The sequence below is a fragment of the Artemia franciscana genome, unplaced genomic scaffold (genome assembly GCF_032884065.1).
Source record: "Artemia franciscana unplaced genomic scaffold, ASM3288406v1 PGA_scaffold_58, whole genome shotgun sequence".
Classification (NCBI taxonomy): domain Eukaryota; kingdom Metazoa; phylum Arthropoda; class Branchiopoda; order Anostraca; family Artemiidae; genus Artemia; species Artemia franciscana.
This window is the reverse complement of record NW_027062698.1, coordinates 422,964-444,744: the sequence shown is the minus strand read 5'-3', so window position 1 is coordinate 444,744 and position 21,781 is coordinate 422,964. Positions and strand designations below refer to the sequence as shown.

The 21,781-nt window shown below is 37.1% G+C and overlaps 1 protein-coding gene across 3 annotated transcripts in view; it reads left to right on the top strand.

The window, feature by feature from the left end:
• The window catches only part of LOC136042059 (uncharacterized), an 87,959-nt gene that overhangs the window by 23,721 nt on the left and 42,457 nt on the right, over positions 1 to 21,781 (top strand). For all 3 annotated transcript variants that reach the window (XM_065726926.1, XM_065726925.1, XM_065726924.1), the window contains 2 exons: positions 9,934 to 10,633; positions 13,063 to 13,376. In XM_065726926.1, coding sequence (XP_065582998.1) covers positions 9,945 to 10,633; positions 13,063 to 13,376 — 1,003 coding nt within the window. In that variant the 5' untranslated portion in view covers positions 9,934 to 9,944. The remainder of the gene's footprint in view (positions 1 to 9,933; positions 10,634 to 13,062; positions 13,377 to 21,781) is intronic.

Sequence of the window (21,781 nt, the reverse complement as noted above, 5' to 3'; positions counted from 1 at the left end):
AGCTGGGAGGTAACAAGTGGAAGTAATCCTCTCAGGGTCATTTGTAATAAGGAGGTCAAGTAATGATGGTTGTTGTGAATGTCTAAATCTAGTGGGTTGCATTATTATCTGAGTTAGGAAGTTGTCAGCAAGGGTTTGGATGGTTGTGTAGGAGGGGTTATTAGGGGGTGAGTACCCAATACCTTCAGACCAACGAACTTCTGGCATATTAAAATCACCATAAAGCACAAGTGATGAATTTAGATTACATAAGATCTGTATTACGTTAGAAACTGCTTGATGAGATACTAGTTGGTTTGGAGCTGATGGGCTACGGTAAAGCACACCAATATTCACAATTTCAAATCCAATTAGAAGTCTAACTAATACATGTTCCACCCAAGTATTAGTAGGTTGAGAAATAGAAAAATCAATTTTATCTACCTTAATTCCAAGCCTAGTGTAGATAGCCACTCCTCTTCGACACAGGTTACTATCTAGGTTGCTCAGGAGTAAGTATCCAGGGATTTGAATATGTGCGTGTTCCAATTTGGTCAAAGAGTTCTTAGGACACGCCTCACAAACACAGAAAACATCTACATCCTTTTCATAAAGTAACACTTTTAGTTCTGAGAGTTTTGGCACTAAAGAATCAATGTTTGTATATAATATTCTTAGTTGCGTCCGTTTTCTTTGGCCGACTGGGCTGTTGCTAGTTCTGGCTTTTGAACTCTGATATGGATTTTCGTCGCCCGAACTAGCAGTGACGTAGTTGGTCTCAGACGAATCAGATGCAGCACTTGATGGAGAGACAGAGCTCAAAACCGAAGCCGCGGAAACAAAGGTTGAACTTATAGAAGTCTTTCTGGCTAGGCTTGATGCATTATTTACACTATTTACAAGGGATATGGGTAAGTCTAGTGAACCATCGAGCGAGGGGGGGGGAGGACTCCCTCCCCCCGGGGGATCACGTTTTTTGACACGATGGCGCCATCACGGATGACAAGGTTTTTTTCACCGGCTGCTGCACGCCTCTTTATCTCTTCAATTAGTTCTTTCCTTCTCTGGCGGTCTTCATTGGATGCATCAGCAAAGAATGAGATACTCCCCCTCCTCTCTCTTGAGGCCTTCAATATATCCATTTTTATTTTGTAATCATTTATAGAAAAAAGGATTGGGTTGGGTCTGTCTGTGGCATTTGCATTCTTACCATTAGGTAGACGTTTCAAGTTAGTAATAGCCCCGACATTAATTGAGTATTCATCTTTTAAGTAAGTTGAGATGAACTGAGCATCGTTGGTTTGCAGAGGAACGCCATAGGCAATCAGATTAAGTCGTCTTCTGTTTCTGTCTTGCTCTTGTCTCACTATTTTGCGGACGTCTGTTTCGAGACGGGTAGTTATAGAGTTTTCCACAAGTTTCTGCACATCATCTATGGAAACCTTTGATTGTTTAGCCGTCTCAAGCGTTTCCACCTGAGCCCTCACAGTGAAATTAGTAACAGCAAAAGAGTCATGCTATTGAAAATCTATTGATTGTATATAGTTGGGCTATATACTTGTCCATTATTTGGAGGGGTGCTAAAGTTTAGCGGTATTGGGAATTATATAAGTAAGTATTTCTAAATGATTTGAAGGAGTTCCCATGGTTTTATAGCGTTTTCTTACGGAAAATAGTGTACTAAATCAATAGCTTGCCGTTTTTATCTCAGTGTACTGTAAAATTGAAATGTACTGTAATATACTGTAAAAATGAAATTCAGTTTTGCCATTTGTCTGCATATCATTATAGACAAATAATATACAAAACTAGTTCAAATCCAGAAAGCAACAGAAGGAAACCTGGTAATCTAATTAATGAAAATGTTCTGCATATTATAAAGTTAGGATATCATTGTTTTTTTTTGTTTTTTTTTATACATATCCTTGGCCTGTACATGGGGTCATCAGGGGTGGGTGGTATTCATTGCCAAATATTTCAAAAGAGCATAAAATATTGAATCTAACAATATTACTCTTAACTTCATAATGTTTCTTTCAGAATTGTATTAACTCTTGACTGTTATCATAACTAAAAGAAAATAACTCAACAATGATATCCTTACTTTATCATCTGCATAATGTTTACATTAATCAGATTACCAGGTTTTCCTTCCATTGTTATCTACTTGTTAAACTCATGTCAAATAATATATTCACTTTGTTGTCTTATCCATTGTAATCACCCAGGTAAAACTAAATTTCATTGAGTTAAAATTGTAGAAACAGGTTTTAACAGAGATATGATGTATCATAAGTTTCAATTTATGAGGGAACATATTATTAGAGCTATATGTAGAACCCCCAGGGAGGTGGGTTGCATTGTCAAAGAAAGTGACTACAATGCATAAAATAGGAAATAAAATGCTATTATTTTATTTGTTTAATATGTTTCCTGTAAAAATGAATAACCACTAAATATTCACTGGGATGATTCCCCTAAACCCTATAACTGTCTTGGGTAGCACTCTTGTTATTTTTTCTTGTGAACTAAAGACTAGCCTATGATAGGTGACAAGAGAGTGGTAATCTAGCCTACTATTTAATTCGCTAATGGTTGTCTATAGCCTTGTAAATGGCAGAAATTACCCGGGGAATAAACAAGCAAGCCTATGCTGTTATAAACCCTAATCAGTTTTCTTTCCACATTTCATGATTGCTGCCGTTGCTATTATGTCCCAGCCTCCATTCCCGTAGTGAATATAGCCCAAATTAGTACTTGGTAATCCACTAATGTTCTCCTGCATTTGCTAATCTTTTTCTCCAATTGACTTTATAGGGTAAAATTCTAGATGAGTGGCCTCTGTCTGTCTTTGAAAGTAGTTGAGTCATGTGAATACAACTTTCGTAATTGATTGATGTAAAGTATGGGGCTCAAATATTTTTGCCTCATTCAAGCAGCATGTCTATTTTTCAAGGTTTCTCTTTTATATCATAAAGATTGTAAAAGGTTATCAAGGGAGCTACAATCATCTTGTCTTAATTTAAGGAAAAACAAATCCTAATATGGCTCAAAGTGCTGCTTAAATGTTATTTATGCTGGTTCCTGATTTTCAAAATTTCTCTTGAGATGCTACTAAAGTTCCTGGTATTTGCCGAAATAGAAGATTTCCTCAGTTTCAGCTCTTCAATTGCTCTCTTTCCTCCTTCAATCAGTCTTGCAGCTTTTGTGCTACAAGTTGAAACTTCTGTCTCTGAGAAGTGAAGTCCTTGCTAAAAAAACAACCTGTTTTTGGCTATTTTATTATCTTTAACATTCATAATTCTAGTAGTCTTCTCTGGGGAATCTTTCATTTTTTCCTTCTTTTGCTTATGTTACTGTCTGTTTCAATTGCTGCCAGGGTTCATCTGATGAAATATTCTTTAAATATATTTTCTCTTTCCCGTCCTAAATTCAATGTTTTCTGACACCTCATTCCGTATCTTAGGGTTAAAGATTCTTCTATGAACATTTTATTTGGACTCACCCTGATTCCTTTCAAAGAACCTTAGTGAATGGAGCCCTGAGGGGCATGTGTTCAGATGTAACCCCCGACCAAGCCCCTGAATAACTATGAAAGGATAAAAGAAACATATCTACTAAAATAGAATCAATAGCACTTTAAGATCCCTCTGAAAAACTTGTAAAAATCCCATAAACGCATGCTTACAATGATGTGATTGTATGAAGAGTAAATTCTTTTTACCTTCATAAAACTTTTGTATATTAAAAAATATCTTAGTAGCTCATGAGGTATTGTTGGCACAGTTTATTCATAAATTACTGTGTTAATAACCCCATGGATTGAACTTTGTAAGACAGAGATTTTGATTCACAATTGACCATAAATACTGAAAGAGATTTGTCTGACAGGTTTTACTTAAAATTTTGCTGATGCTGATCAAATAATTTGAACTTGCTAGTCCCTGAGCCTTATCTTGTGATATATTTATGTGGCCTGCAATTTATTCATGCTGGATTGTACTCAATGAATATGTTAGATGGTGTTGGAGTTGTCATAACAGTTTCAAATCTTGTCTGCATTCTTAGAACAATTTTCATAATGCTTACTTTGATTGTTATCAATTAGTGGAATAAAATAAATTTTACTTTTCGGATTTGTTGACCCACTTTCAACATATGTTTCTGTTCTGTTTTTTTTATTATTTTTTTTTTGCTTTCAACACATATTTTTATGCTCTGATTTCTTTTATTCATTTTCGAGGTTTGAAAACACTAATTAAAATAAAGATTTAAACTTGTTGATACTAATGTTCGCACAAAGAAGTACTATTTTTCCAAAATTATGCTATGAGGAGTACTTTACAATTAGTATCTTTGCAAGATCTACTGTCGAGTCGCTTTTTTATCTAAGCTGGTTGTAATTAATGTTCAAACAAAAAAGTACATTTTTCAAGCCCAAAAAACAAAAGCAATGAATTTCAGCAACAAAAATATTTCCACTCCAATGGCTCAAAAAGTATTAGAGGAGATAGGCTTGATCTAGCCAAAGAATGCAGATCACTGGGATTGAAAATGAACCATCGAAGTACTTGGAATAAACAAATTGAGGGGACGAAAGAGATCAGCCTCAAAAGGATCATATTTCTAAAAAAAATTTACTTCTACAAAATTAGAATACTCACCTACTACATTAGCAATTTTTCTAAATAATACATAAGGCCAATAATGGAATATGGGATAGCTGCTTATGGCCATACCAACAAGAAAAATTTGTCCAAATGGGAAACAACCCAGAACTTGATGCTCCGAATGGCAATTGGCTTGTTCCTAAGCACTTCAAGTGATTGTACTAGGAAACTAGCAGGAGTTGTCCCTATAAGTGAGGGAATAGCAAACGTTAGCGTTTAACATTATACCAGGATTCAAGGCTATGGGGAGTGGCAACCTATTTCCACTTTTAGTCATGGGAGGGCTAGGCAGCAGAATAAAATCAGGATTGCATCATGGTAAGCTATTTCAGCACTTTCCAAAATGGTCATTGGATAAAGTTCATGTTAATTCTTTTAAGTTCCCTCCTCCATGGAAGTTTCACCATCCAAAGGCCAGCATCAAGCTTATACAAGACAAAAATTGAGAAAATCCTCCATCAGCTAATAACGTTTGAATTCTTAAGAAAAAAAGGCTACAGAGCTCAAACATCATCTGCACATTTATACGGATGGATTCCCTGGTAGGGAATAAACCCGCTGCAACAGCAATAATCACACACAGCTTTCTGTCCATTCAGAAGCCTCTCCCACTGGATTCCTCAGTTCTGACGGTGAACCGGCAGAAACGGTTGAATCACTAAAGGTAGTCAAAAATATACTTTCCCATTTCAGCAAAGAAGCAATGTTCTCGGGTTCTCAGACTGCTCTTAGACAAATGAAAAACTTAACCTGTCACGCAAAAGATACTGATTTGCAGGAGATAAGAGAACAGCTTGATTCTCTATACAAGATAGACATAGGAATGGATTTCCAGCATATTCCTACCCATGTAGGTATCCACTATAACAAAAAAGTAGACAGTCTTGCTGCAGAGACAGCAAAATCTATCAGCTTGGTCTAAAGTATTCAATCATACATCCATGAAATATATGGTAAAGAAAAAATTTTGTAAGACCATTAAAAAACAATTTCCTATATTACTTCTGTCAAATCCCTCCAGTATAACATTTCCTCTCAAATATTCACATCCAGAAATTTTTTCCTCAAGGAATATTCTCCTCATAGAAATCCACCCCAAGCACAACCCCTCCTCTTAAAAATGTATGTATACTTCTCAATAACAGATACTATACATAAACAATGGGCGAATCCCATAACTTACAGGCCTCTCGCTACTGTGGACTGTGGAGGTAATTTTACATCTAAAGACATAATTATTTGATATTTGAACAATGCTGAACAAAACGTCTTTCTCAAAATTTTTATCGGATAATTTTGGGGAAAATGGACGTGGGAGGGGTTCAGTGCACCTCCAATATTTTCGGTCACCAAAAAAGGGCGCTAAAACTGTTAATTTCTATTCGAATGCACCCTCTCCCGTTCTTTTAGGACCATTATTTTGATACAATCACCCATGAAAAAAAATACTCAAACAAAACCACAACAAATAAACACACATTTATGATCTGTCTCCTCGCAAACATAGCAAAATTCTACATTTTTGAACTTAGGAGCATAAAACTTCTTCAGTAGGGTTAACTGGTAAGCTGAATCTGATTTTTTTTAACGGTCACTTTTACAGGTTGGAGAGTGACGTATACACAGAAGTGGCGGAATCGATTTCGTCCCCTAATAACACCACGATTATCTCCACTATTGAGTAATTTTAACTTTACAATTTTAATTTTAAATTACACCTGATTACAGGGCATCATCTATCACAAAGATATTAGAATTCCCTAAAATTGACTTTTTTTTCAACCTCCTAGAGTTTTTCAATGTAGAAATTCTGGCTTCTTTTCTCGCTAATTCCACTTTGATAAAAGAAAAATTTCGTGGTTAATGAAATCACACTTTTATTATCGCAACAAGTTCGAACTATAGCATCTTGCATGTTTGGAGCTAATGGATTTAAAATTCTTCCAACATCATGCTGTGTGTTGAACTTTTCATCCTCTCAACATCTCACCACAAGCCTACCTCATTGACTTTACCTATTTCTACTCTGCCATCACCAAACTGCGATGCATCTGTAATCACCAATCGGTGGAAAGAACTTTATTGGCTGGTCTTCCACGGTCTACCCTGCTTTAGCCGTCTGAACCCTTCTCTGCACCAGAACTCGAATTCTTTTGCCACTCTAGGGTTTATGACAACTTTCCAACTCCACGAAAATCTACTTTCTATAACCATATACTAAAGTACCACATACCTTGTACTAAAGTACTAATCACATGCCACATTGATACTACTCTACCAGTCGTGTCGGCCTATTCTCTAATTTCCAAACAACCTTTTCTTTTTTAATATACAATATTCCTTCTTCCAGATTCATTACATGGCCCAATGATGATTGTACTTGCATTGGACTTTACAATGCTAACTTTAAACCCAAACATAACTAGGTCAGTTTTGACTTAAATATTCCTATGACGGGCTTGATCTTCACTTTTCCCTTCTCCCACCTCTTCATGAAAATACGCAAGAAAACTCTTAATACCCTATGCCAGCAAATGTCGAATGGATACTCTAATAATTTTATGGAACACTAATGGCTCGGTACAAAGACTGAAAATTAAACACTCATATACGAAAATATATCAACCTCTTCTATAGAAATGGAAAAGCCCAAAAGGTTTTCTGCTCCACAGATTGGAACTGTAATGGTACGCTTTTTCATTGTCAAAAGGAAATAATCAATCCCATTTCTCATACAGCTCCAAAGCATCACTAATATCATCTATCTTAAACTTTTCTTTATCAGTAAAAAGATTAGTATATCTACAATCTAAATCAATATTATCTTTCCTGATGAGCTCACTTCTACTGACAGAGGTCTGATCACGGCCAGTGTAGTCTGGACCATTGTAATAATTCCCAATGAATATAACCTTTCTGATTTATTCCATCGCAAAATCACTTTCAATTTAAACACTCTTACTATTTCTGAAATTTCTATCAGCTGGTTTAGCTAAAAATGGAATTTGTAGGCGAACACTCATTATTTTAAATATTTCAAACTACATTAGAGGCCCCCATTTGCTTCCATGATTATAACTTTTTCGTAAGTCTACTACAAATCCTCTCTTCGTCAAATTCTTTAGACAACAAAGAACCTAACTTTTGTGGCAACGCCCCCGGATCCACCTGCGCTAGTTGTGCTGTTTGGGCCAAGACTGGGCAGGAATTTATTTCGATGACTTGTCTCCCACATCCCCAGCATATCCTGGAACTGACTATCGATTGCCAGCTGCTGGACCATCGACTGTTCTAAAAAAGTTTCGGGCCAGCTTTGTCCTGCCATAGTCAATTTTTCTCATTTTGGAAATGTGTCCCGCACCAAAATGATTAGTTGCTGTCGATTTAGCTACCCTGCTTTCAGCTCTGTCCATGCACTTTTCGTCCCGATTGTCACTAGCTAGCTCATTCCGAATGTATTTTTTCACTTTGCGCTAACGTCTTGACGACCTCTGAGCTAGCTGTATATGCTTTTGTCTCATTTTTATGCACTTAAAGCCGATTTAATAGTTAACTACTGTTATTTCATCTTCTTTGCAGCTCTCGCTGCATCGAGGTTATCAAGAACCTCTTTATTGAATTTAAATGGTTTTTCATTGTCGTCTTTCCGAAATTTAGGTTCATTTTTCTTAACATTTTGGATTTCGAAATCCTGTTTCTTTTGTTTACGTTATAGTTCATTATATCTGTCAAGTTTCGTATCCTCTGCTTTGGATGACGCATTCACTGCACTCTTAGTCAAATTTTGCAGTTCCTCTGAAGTCAATGTCACATCTATGTTAAAAGCAGTATCGTTTACCGACATTCTTCTGTATCTTTCACAAAGAATCCTTCTTCATTCTGAAAAATAAAAAAATAAAAAACCTTTCCATCGTTTATCGAACTAAACTGATTGTAAACCATTGAAAATCCCCCACACCTAAACAACATATTATACTTCTAGAAATCATTAATTTCTTACCAAATACAACAAGACTGGCCACTTTCCCTTTCGATTCATACCAATTCAATCCAAGATGTATCATATTGCCTAAAATTAGGCACTGTGTGAGTGCTGTGGGTATTACCCTATTTTATAATTTCTTATTCCTGGTAGCCCTTATAATTCCCGATTGCCTTTCTTCACTCTTTTTATTTAAAGTGAAGCAAAGGAAACATTACAGAATCACCTTTTACAGTTCATGCAAATGCGCAATAATATTCTTAAAACAAACCCCTTAAATTATAATGCCAGCAAGATAAGGTATTGGTGATTTTCTGTACATTTAGGCTAGATTTTTTGCTAGCGATGGTGTGTTAAATTTAGTTGATAGTTGAGTCCCAACTCAGCTTGTAGTCAATAGTCCCAGACCAATCTTTATTAATTTCAATTTTGAATGGATCCAGCGTGGCTGACTTATGCCAGATTAGAACGACTCTAACAGCAAAAAAGCTTGGTTTTATTTAGGACTATGGACGATGAAGTTTTTACTGAGTTTTTTAGTGTGGTCACAGAGAGAAGAGGCAAATGGATCTTACAAATCATCTGTAGGATGATTTTGAGTTGATGTGGGACTTGTAGGTACTGCTCATATAGAATGCTTTGCAGGTTGGAGACGATTTTGTTACCCTTCAAGATCTTTCTCAAGGGCTTTACCCTTCAACAAGATTCAGACCTAGAGTAGGATACCCAGAAATTGAACAGCTGATCTTCTTATTGGAAGTTAAATCATCATAAAAAATTATGTTTACCAAGAACAATTTCAAACAGGCGAGGCCTTGGTGATAACTTTTGCTAAAGCTCAAGTGGTGAACGGTGATGTTTTCAAGTTTTATGTCTACCCATCTCATTTAGCCTAGTTATGCCTAAAACCCTCTACTTCATGTCCAAGATTAGGGACCTGCTATGCTTGCCATCCGTGCTAAGAAAAGATTACTTTAGTCACAATATTCTTTTAATACTAGGGAATGTACGATTTCTTGGATTTTCACCCTAGCCATAGACTATGTACTAAAGTTTGCGGATTCTATTTACCTTTTTTAAATAAATTTATTTTTGTATTGTAAGCCAATTGTTAATGATAAAAAAGACCAAAAAAATGAAGAAAATTCACGAAATTTTGTGTGTAGCCTGGGGCCATAACACTAGATTCAGACCCTATTAGCATGATGGGGACTGGGAGACTTGGACATATTTTTGAGGGGGATATCCCTTCCCTTCTCACACCTTTGTGCGGTTGTACTTACTCAATTATTTTTTTTTCAGATATTCCAAATATGACAATGCCTTTAAGAAAGGCCATTCGAAATGTTTGTTTGCTCAAACATGAAGCAAGCTCTGTACTTAGATCTACTAATCTGACTGGAAAAGTGATATACTGTGCAATAATTTTTGGATACTTGTTATCATTTTCTGAAGCAGCTGTGAAATCATTAACTTTCAGTCCTGCCTATTTGTTTTCGCCTTATTTTCGCATATGGACTGTAGTAACACATTGGATGATTGAATTTCATCTTTATGAAGTTGTTGCTGATTTCATTATCGTTCATTTCTGTGATAAACTTATTGAACCACTTTGGGGGAAGTTAAAAATAGTGACTTTCTTTGCCTTAGTTAATATTGCAGTTGCTATAGTTGGAACTATTATTTATGCCTGTCTGTATATGTTGACACTTAATTTGGATTATCTGTTTGAAATACATATGCATGGGCTGTCAGCATATGTAGCCAGTGTTTTGGTAGCTCTTGCACAAATAATGCCAGACACAACTTTAGTGCAAACACCTGTAGGAAAAATAACGAATAGAAACATCCCCTTTTCTGTGCTGTTAGTATCTATTCTGTTTTGGAGTATTGGATTATTAGAACAAACATATCCAGTTATGTATACTATTGGGATGATTGTTAGCTGGATTTATTTGAAATATAGCGCAAGAGATCTGGCAGACAATGTTTCATTTGCAAGGTGAGATAGGCTATCAATTTTGTTTTAAAATGGTTTTAATGCCCACTTTTTTGCTTTTCTTGCTTTCGCAAAGTGTGTATCAGTGAGTCCATTATCACGATTTTTGGCTTGTAGAGGATGTTATGGTTTCTAATCCTTATACTTTGTCGTAATTCTTTGAATATTATCCCAAGTATTTTTGGTATCTGTCTATATATCCTTGACAGGCCCAAATTATCCACTAATCTCTTCCATTACTGAAAGCCCCCGGTGAAGTTTTATTTTATTTTTCATCAAATGTCTCAATATATAGATTTTCATACCATTATTAATGTTTTCAGATATGCATTTTCTTCTTCTTCTTCGTTGTCTTACCCAAGTTTTTTTTTCCACCGTCAAAAGTTTCAAATATGATATTTTTAATTTCCAAATGAGGAATGGCAAAATAAATTTATAAGAAATACAATAGAACTCTGTTGCTGAAAAAGTTGATTTTTTTTTGTAAAATGAGTGCATAAACATGGAAAAGAATCACTAGTTCATTAATTGACGCCTGCAAAGAAGAAGAAAGTCTAAGTAAAATGAATATACGATAGGCATCAATAAGTAGAATTTCTGATGGGTGGTGGGGATTTGGACCAATGTCTAAGATTATTCGTGAACCCAATGCAGCTTGGAATTCTTCCACAAATATTTGTATCTTTGATATGCTCTTCCATTCATATAGATATAATAATAAAATTGCGAGTTTATGAGCCAGTCTTGAAGGCCAAAATTTGTTTAGTGGAACAACAATGTGTTTTTTTTATAGTTTTCATTCGTTACATATTTCAAAGTCCAATTTAATCAATAAGTACAGAAAGTAAATCTAAAAATAAAATGAAGAAGGTGTGCCCTAGAAAATTACCAATCAAAAGACCTTTCTGTGACAAAAAAAAAACAAACAAATTAAACAGATAATCAAATTCTAATTTCTTGCATGGCAGCTTGGTAGTGAATGAAACAAAAAAGTAGTTTGGTATTGGTAGTTTCCTTTGTTTTAGTAACATTAAATATCTAATAGGTAGATTGATATGACCATCTAATTTTGTATATTTTTTTCAATTAGTTGAGTCTTTTTAGTTTTTGTTGTTGTTTAAGTTCTTTTGAGAATAAAGCTATGGGTAGATCAGGGATTGAGAGGACATGTTTGAAGATGTGCTAAGGTGAATTGGTGCTGTGATAAGATTTTTTTAAGATTATGGAGAGGTTTTTTGTCTTTTTTATTTTTTTTTTTTTTTTAGAAGTGGTGTCCCTAAATATCTTGTCAGATGTTATGAAAATCCTTTCTGGTATTACCAACATCTTACGTAGCATCATTAAAATCTTGCAAGTTATTCATAAAATCTTGGGGTATTAATATTGTGGTATTGTCAACATTTTGCCTGATATTAACAAAGTTTTTCCTGGTACTATCAAAATTTGTCCTGGTGTGACTCTTCTGTTTCACAATAGCCATAAAATAACAGGGCTTACTTGAAGCATGGGGTGAGAAGATGGCACTGCAGGTAGGGACGGGGCTGGAGGGATAACGTCTGGTGAGTGGGCCAATTTTTCACCAGGCTCATGGACTAAAATTCATATGATTGGTCTGTATTTTAGAGCAGATATCCTTATTCTTAAAACAATCTGGATTGATAGAGGTTATACCTTCCAAATCCCTTTGGGATGTTTGAGGGTATGAAAACTAAGAGGAAAAATTCTACTACCGATCCAGTTGTGATGTCAATGGTTAACGATTTTCTTGATGATGCTTGATGGTGAGAAAGAGTAATTGAAACATAAATGTTTGTGGTCAACAATGATTGCGCATGCGGTGGTGTCCCTGCAGCACATCGCTGCTGCTATACTTAGCTCTGGTGCCGCCGCCGGCCTTCCTTTTTCGGTGTGGCGCCGGGTTCTAATTGTAGTCTTGTCAAAATTGTAGTCTTTTCTTATTTTCAAAATCTTGTCAAACATTGTGTCATTCCTTTCTGTCATTATCAAAATCTTACATGGAATTATCCAAAAATTACTTCTAATACTGCTAATAACTCACCACAGCACCAAGTCGCCGAGGCCAATGCAGCCATGGTTGCTCCTCCTCAATCCCAATCTGTTCAAGTCTTTACACCCTCCCAAGAAGTTCCCATTTCCGTTAATTTTTTCTTTATAACATTTTCCACCCAAACCCTAGACGATTTGCTTTTCGTTTAGCCGTAGACGACTGGCCGAAAGAATAGTCTTCGGCAATCTGTCATCCTGCTTTTGCTGAGCGTCGTCTAGTCATCTCAACCTTTCTCTTATAACAGCCCCAGACAACGGGATTGAATAACGCTTTCTCTGTTTAAATATTGAGTGATATTGTAAAAATCTTGTCTTATATCAAACTAATAATTTCTGCTATTATCAAAATCTGATATGGAAAATAGAAGAGAATTGGCCAAAAATAAGAAGAAAAAACAGGTTGTATTGAAATTTGATTCAGATGAAGAGATCCAAAGGCGTGGCATAACAAATGTAGATTTTAATGTGTCCCTAAATGTAAAAGGCGAGTTGGAATGGGATGTCACTGATGTATTAAGGGAAATTGATACGATGGTAAACCAGTCAGTGTTCGTTGAACAGCAAGATGGAGAAGGGGACAGATCACCTACAAAATGGACAGATGAGATGAAGCGATTCTACAATAATACGGAAGACTTTTATAATAGTTATGCCGTTGTTGGAGGACAATTTAGCAAAGGTATCATAGATCTTTCAATGTTGTTTTTAAAGTGACATTATTGCAAAAAAATTGTATTTTGTGACCATTTTGCAGTGTGTAGTAATTGATGTGATTCGTCGTTGGATTAGTTAAATTCATAAATGAAGAAAGATGGGCTATAAACTTTTCTGTTTTAATATTCCGGTTATATATTATAAACTTAAATACCTATTCAATAACTATCCATAAAAAAACCTATTCAGTGAAAATAACACGTCTGTTTATTTTGGGGCAATAGTTCTTTTGTTTTTTTTTATAGAACTTAGTCATAAAAGCATCAAGTCAAGAGTTATTTAAAGGTTTACAGACTTCGGTGGGTCTAGAGTGAAATCTGTGGGGGAAAACACTGAACAAGGGTGCCAGTAGTACTCAAGCGCAACGTTAGTTGGAGGTGTCGATATCGCTTTTTTCAGACCGTTGGTTGGATCTAGGCGAAATTTGCGCCATTTTTTTATGCATCCATTGGCAGTGGGCCTTTTTAAAAATAATTCTGTCGGTTTCGGTGATGCTGATCTAAGAAAACACTTTGTTGCTTTGGGATATTCCGACAGAACTGAGCATAAATTCCTTCTGGAAGTCAATGATGTGCGTAGATTTAACTAATGTCTAGATGAACTTTGGTTTATATTTGATATCGATCTTCTTCAATTTTTTTTTCGGCCAAAACTGACAGAAAAGCGATTTTGGTATGCATCCGAAATAATTTTGTTACTGGCAAAATTCGTCACGGTAAAATTGAGTATGTTAGGGATTCTACTGTAAATAGACGGACCCCTGTAAAATTATTATTTCACGTATTTTATCAGTCTTACATTTTTTAGGAGGGACTGTAATTTTCACAGCAAAAAAGCGTGAAAAGGGTGGCTGCAATAGCCATGGATACAATTTGGTTTTGTGTATAGCTGTATTACCTTGTTGCTGTCTTTTTGACTTGAGTCTTTTGTTATCGGAACGATAAAGTATATTATAGTACAAAAATTATAATTTTAAAATGGTAAAATATTAGCGGAAATAAGATAATTTTAGTTTTGTGAGCTTTTAAAAACAGAAAGGGTTAGAAGCAGGATTGAAATATGACAATTCACCAAATAGATTAGAAAAGAATTCACTGCTTAGTGATTCACTTAGCTTGTCTTCTGACCCAGTTTTCACCAAAAGTGTGGTTAGATGATCTTAGTTTAGACTAGATCTACGTTGCATGGGCAATTTGAGGTGTTGCGGCAACCTTTTTTCGGCTTCGCCAAGTAAAGTGTTTGGAGAGCAACATTTTGGTTTTGTTTCCTCGCTTCGATTAAACGCTAATATTGTTAATCTGTAAGATCTTAAAATAAATACTAGGTACACCAACTCGCAAAAGTTGCAAACCCCTCATTGTAACTAACAAATTAGCAAACCCCTCATCGCTGAAGATGATTGTAGCCTAACAGCCGATTATTACCTACAAGTCCCCAACATGTCTTACCGTTTAAATAAACGAATGTTGGAAGCTATTTAAGTCAGATATTTTAAAGTTACCCCATCAAAAAGAACTATGTGATCTGGATTTTCAAGGCTGTCAAGGGCCAAATGAGAAACAATATCCTCATTTTATATAAAAATTTTCTTCCACGAAAAGTCTCTATTCATCCTGTCGTCCCCCTGAGAGCCTGTGTTTACCCCCTCCACTCTCACAGTTGACAACAGACTACTAAATAAAATTATCTAACAAGAGCTAAGAGCTCATATGGCACTTGTGACGAGGTCGGAAGAGCCGAGAGCTCATATGGTACGAGGTCGAAAGAGCCAAGAGCCAAGAGCTCATTAAGATCTGGTCACCCTTTCGTAAGTTACAAATACCTCAATTTTCAAAATTACCTCCCCCCTCCCAATTCCACCAAAGAGAGCAGATCCGGTCCAGTTATGTCAGTCACGTATCTTAGACAGGTTTCTATTCTTCCCATCCAGTTTCATCCTGATCTCACCGCTTTAAGTATTTTCTAAGATTTCCGGTCCCCCCAACTGCCCCCCCCCCAATTACGTTTGATCCGGTTGAGATTTAAATAAGATATCGGAGTTAACAGGTCCTTCTAAATATGAAGTTTCATGAAGATCCGATCACTCCTTCGTAAGTTAAAAATACGTTATTTTTCTTATTTTTCAGAATTACCCCCCCCCCCCCGCAATTGAGCGGATCCGTTCCAATTATGTAAATTACTTATGCAAGACTTTTGCTTATTTTTCCAACCAAGTTTCATCCCAATCCCTCCAATCTAAGCGTTTCCCATCATTTTAGGTCTCCCCACCCCAAACTTCCCCCAATGTCACCAGATCCGGTCAGGATTTAAAATAAGAGCTTTGAGCCACGATATCCTTCTAAAAATCAAATTTCATGGAGATCCAATCACCCGTTCGTAAGTTAAAAATACCTCATTTTTTCTAATTGTTCAGAATTAACCCCCCCCCCCCCAACTACCCAAAAGAGAGCGGATCCGTTCCGTTTATGTCAATCATCTATCTAGGACTTGTGTTTATTTTTCCCACCATGTTTCATCCCGATCCCTCCACTCTTAAGTGTTTTCCAAGTTTTAGGTTTCCCCCTCCCAACTCCCCGCCCCCATCACCAGATCCGGTCGGGATTTAAAATAAGAGCTCTAAGACACGATATCCTTCTAAACATCAAATTTCATTGAGATCCGATCACCCGTTCGTAAGTTGAAAATACCTCATTTTTCTAATTTTTAAGACTTACTTCCCCCCCCCAACTACCCCAAAGAGAGCAAATAAGTTCCGATTATGTCAATCATGTATCTGGGACTTGCGCTTATTTTTCCCATCAAGTTTCATCCCGATCCCTCTACTCTAAGTGTTTTCCAAGATTTTAGGTTTCCCCCCTCCAACTCCCCCCAATGTCATCAGACCCAGTCGGGATTTAAAATAAGAGCTCTGAGACACAATATCATTCCAAACATCAAATTTCATTAAGATCCAATCACCCGCTCATAAGTTAAAAATACTTCATTTTTTCTATTTTTCCGAATTAACCGGCCCCTACTCCCCCCCCCAGATGGTCAAATCGGGAAAACGACTATTTCTAATTTAATCTGGTCCGGTCCCTGATACGCTTGCCAAATTTCATCGTCCTAGCTTACCTGGAAGTGCCTAAAGTAGCAAAACCGGGACTTTAGGTTTTCCCCCTCCAACTCCCCCCAATGTCATCAGATCCGGTCGGGATTTAAAATAAGAGCTCTAAGACACAATATCATTCCAAACATCAAATTTCATTAAGATCCAAATACCCGCTGATAAGTTAAAAATACTTCATTTTTTCTATTTTTTGCGAATTAACCGGGCCCCCACTCCCCCCCAGATGGTCAAATCGGGAAAACGACTATTTCTAATTTAATCTGGTCCGGTCCCTGATACGCTTGCCAAATTTCATCGTCCTAGCTTACCTGGAAGTGCCTAAAGTAGCAAAACCGGGACCGACAGACAGACCGACATACCGACAGAATTGGCGACTGCTATATGTCACTTGGTTAATACCAAGTGCCGTAAAAACCAAACATTTTCGATTTAGAAACATTTTTATTTCAGAATAACAATAACATGCAACTCTTCTTTTTCAACTGATTCAAGGCATTATCCTCAATATATCTTGCTATTGCATTTAAAGCAGTTTGAAGTTTTTGTATTTACATTATATTAAATTGTGCTGCCAAAAATATCTGCTGCTCTAATTTGAATTTGCACAATGATATCACATCTCGCAAACATCTCATTCCGTTCAAGGCTTAATCGACATTCCCTTGTATTTTCTATTGCTACGTTTAGTACTTTCGTCTTTGTATTTTTGCTGCTGCCAACTCCGCTATCAACTACCAGTAGTCTGAAAACAAGAGCCAAGAGCTCATATGACAGTTGTGACGCGGTCCAAACCTGAAATTAGACTCGGTACTAGAGTTATCGATTTCATCGTCATAGCCCGTCAAGAAGCACTGAACTCACCAAAGCACTAGAAATTCCTCCAACTCCCCAAAGAGAGTGAATTTGGTCCGGTTATTTCAATCACGTAACTAGAGCTTGTTCTTAGTATTCCCATCAAGTTTCGTTTCGATCTCTCTTCTCTAAGAGTTTTCCAAGATTTACGTTTCCCCCCTTCACCCCCCTATGTCTGGATCCGATCCGAACTGAAAATGGAGCTTCTGAGACATGAGATCTTTCTATATATCAAGTTTCATTAAGATCTGACCACCCATTCGAAAGATAAACCTACATCCATTTTTAAGATTTCCCCTCCCTCTGGCCCCCCAAAAGATGGTCGAATCGAGGAAACTACTGTTGTCAGTCAATTTCTGCTGGTCCCTAACACGCCTACCAATTTTCATCGTCCTAGCACATCCAGAAGCACCAAACTCACCAAAGCATTGGAAATCTTTCCCCACTGATTCCCCAAAGAGAGCGAATCCGGTCCAGTTGTTTCAATTACGTATCTAGGACTTGTGCTTATTCTTCTCACCAAGTTTCATCCCAATGTCTCCTCTCTAAGCGTTTCCCAAGATTTTCGGTTCCCCCTCCAACTCCCCCCAGTCGGATCTTGTTGGGACTTAGAATAAGCGCTCTTAGACTTGAGACTCTTCTACATAGCAAATTTCATTAAGATATGATCCCCCGTTCGTAAGTTAAAGATACCTCATTTTTTCTAATTTTTCCGAATTAACCGTCCTTCCACTGCTCCCGAGATGGTCGAATCGGGGAAATGAAAATTTCTAATTTAATCTGGGCCGGTCCCTGATACGCCTTCCGACTTTCATTGTCCCAGCTTCACCGGAAGTGCCCGAACTAGCAAAATCGGAATCGACAGACCGACAGAAATTGCGATCGCTATATGTCACTTGGCAAACACCAAGTGCCATAAAAATGTTTATTTTTGCTAGTAAATCTTCTCAAATAAAAGCTTGATATAAACGATTTATTCAAACTGTTCTATCTCTAAATTTACTTTTTTACTTGTATAAAATGCATTTAAAATCCAGCCTTGTATCAGATTTGCTTGCTATGGCTGGTTGTGAGGCCCTCATGTAAGAGGTCAAATTATGTCCCCGTTTGAGTAAGCCAAATTTTGTACCATCTGTAATGTGCTAATGAGGTATATTTATTTGTATACACAATCTTTAGAGCCTCCGGCTGCAAGTTCATTAATCAGTAGAATTGTATAACTCGCTACTATTGACGTGCTTTAAAATCAAAATGTCTGTTTTAATAATTTGGGAGTTTTAAACGTTCCTTTTTACTACTGGTTGATCTGAAGTTTTCACCTCGATTAAAGAATTGGTTTTCAAGAAGTTACACCTACCAACCCCTCATATTACCTTCAGATAAATAGCAAAAAAAAACTGATAAACAGTAAAAAGGAAATCAGATAAATAGTAAAATACTGCTTTTTGACCTCAAATTTGACAATGCGCTACTTTATTTGACATAAAATGATCCTTTAGTCACAGGAATCCGACAAATAACGATCTCTGTACTTTAAGTTGTTTGTTTGTGTGTCTGTCGACTGACGTCATTAAAAGGATTGAGCTGTATGTCGTCATGAAGTTAGTTGTCGTCATGATTGTTATGACGAGGCTTGGTATATGACGTCATTATAAGTATTTAAGAAGATCGTTCAAAGAGAAATTTTTAATTGTAAAATGACTGAAGAACCTAAAATGGCAACAGCCGAGGAAGCTGCTCAAAGAGTCTATGCCAAAAGACTTGCGGCTAATAGAGAAAGTAAGAAAAGAGAAAGTAAGAAAAGCGTGCCGAGGGATCACAAGAACATCATGAAAACAGGCTTGCGGCTAATAGAGAAAGTATGAAAAGAAAGCGTGCCGAGGAACCACAAAAACAGTGTGAAAACAGGCTTGCGTCTCAAAGAGAAATCACCAAAAGAAGGCCTGCCGAGGAATCACAACAACAGCGTGAAATTAAGCTTGCGTCTCAAAGAGAAATCACCAAAAGAAAGCGTGCCGAGGAATCACAAGAGCAACCTGAAAATGTTTGCCTGGCATTCAGGTACAGCCCAGTCGATGATTATAGCTTGAGTAGATGTGTTCAAATCGGGACTATGTCTAAAATTTGTCCCTATTGCAAGGCCTTGAAATATAGTGGTGAAACAATGGGAATATGTTGCGCCTCAGGAAAAGTTAAACTTCCTCTACTGGCTGCACCACCAGAGCCATTGAAGACTTTGCTTACTGGAACTACGTCAGAATCTAAGCGTTTTTTTATCACAAACTAGCTGTTGGGGTGGCGCTTCGCGCCACCCCAACACCTAGTTGGTGGGGTGCTTCGCGCCCCCCCAAGCCCCCCCGCGCGCGTAAGTCGTTATGCGCCATATTAGTTACGCGCCATTGTAGTTGTGTCCCTGTGTCCCACCTGTGAATATAGATAGATTTATATATGTGTTTCAAACTACGTAAAATTGCGAATATACAACATTCTTGGCTTTCCCATTGTCTGTGCATATACAAAGCCGTATGTACTAATAATGACGTCATATGCAAACGCTCTTTTTACAAATAAACAAACATGCATACACATAACTCGTTTTTATATAGATAGATAGATAGATATATACAATACAAATTAACTGCGTAAAACTTGCGAATATACAACATTCTTCGCTGTCCAATTGTCGCTGCATATAAATAGATTATCAGGTTTACCGACCCTCGAACATGCAACGTACAATTGTCCATGGGAAAAACAATCAGTATTAAGATCTATACCACATTTTTCTAATGATTGACCTTGAGCTTTGTTAATGGTGATTGCAAATGCTAATCGAATTGGGAATTGCAATCTTTTAAATTGAAAAGGCAGATCCGTTGGAATCATGGGAATGCGAGGAATAAGAACAGCCTCACCCTCAAAAGGCCCTGTCAAGATTGTGGCCTCTATTAGGTTTTCCATTGTTTTTTTTTTTACGGCAAGTCGCGTGCCATTGCAAAGCTTTGGTGGGTTGATATTTCTTAAAAGTATTATTGGTACGCCTATTTTTAGTTGTAGCACGTGTGGTGGAGACCCTGAAAAAATCTCCCGCAAGCAATTTTAATGTGCTGCCAAAGGGTTTCGACTTCCCTCGCAAATCTTTCAAGCATTGATCCAGAGCCTCGAGCGATTTTTTGTGTGCCATTGTGCACTCATCCCAAATAATAAGTTTGCATTGCTGCAATAATTTACCCATCCCAGATGATTTGGAAATATTGCACGTGGGAGTTTCTGTAGAATGCAAATTCAGAGGCAATTTCAAAGCGGAATGAGCAGTTCTTCCACCAGGCAGCAATGTTGCGGCTATTCCGGACGACGCAATTGCCAACGCTATATCATTTTTCGATCGAATTGATGCCAGAATCAGTTTTATCACAAACGTTTTACCAGTACCTCCTGGCGCATCCAAAAAGAAAATTTCTCCAACGTTGTTATCGACACAATGCATTATCGTATCATAAATGTCTTTTTGTTCCGACGTTAACTTGGAAATGTTATTTTGTACATATGACAATAGATCATTCGTACTGTAACTTTGTTCACGATCCAATTCTACACATGTCGAAACAGCAGCGATACGGTTAGGTGAAGGCATTCCCAAATCCTGAAGAGGTTTGTTTGCTATACGTACGCACAAATCTTCTATAATAAATAAAGTGTAGTTATAAATTTCTGATGTAAAATCAAAAGTCATATCTGACGTCTCTAACTGTTTTCGATGGAGTATATCTTCGGACATTTTTGACTTATATTTTTCCCATAACTCTGTAGGAGCTGATGGAGAGCAAGTTGTTAAAATGATTCCAAACAATGCACGAATTTGACTTGGAGTTGACGTTTCGCACGGGTCATTGATGCAGTTATCCCAGTGTTGGTCATTCTCCAATAAATTCAGAGCTTGGTATGCACTACGGTAAGTGTCATGTATAGTACCGTTTACAGTTCTCAAATACTCAAAGGATGTCGGACCGGGTACATTCACCAAAAGCAGGCGTAGAAAGAAGCATTCATGTTGATTGGGGTGAACGGTGTAGTCTTCCTATCGTGGTATCTTTGAAGATGGTAGGTTGGCCGTCGACTGACTTACCCTGTTTTCGACGTTCAAATACTTTATTTTTAATATTCCACGTGTAATACGAAGGCACTTCAGTATACAGCAGTTTTTTTTGCAAAGGAATCATTTTTGCAAAGCGAAAAGAAACCGGTTAACTTTGTATCCGGTGGATTTAGGGCTCTTTGTTGCACGTTGGTTTCCGAGAAATAAACACGTTGACCATTCTGTAAATGTACCGCTAAGTGAACAACAGCTGGACTTCGTTCATGTGTCGGAAATGAATGAATTCGCCAAACAGCTTCATTACTGCTTATGT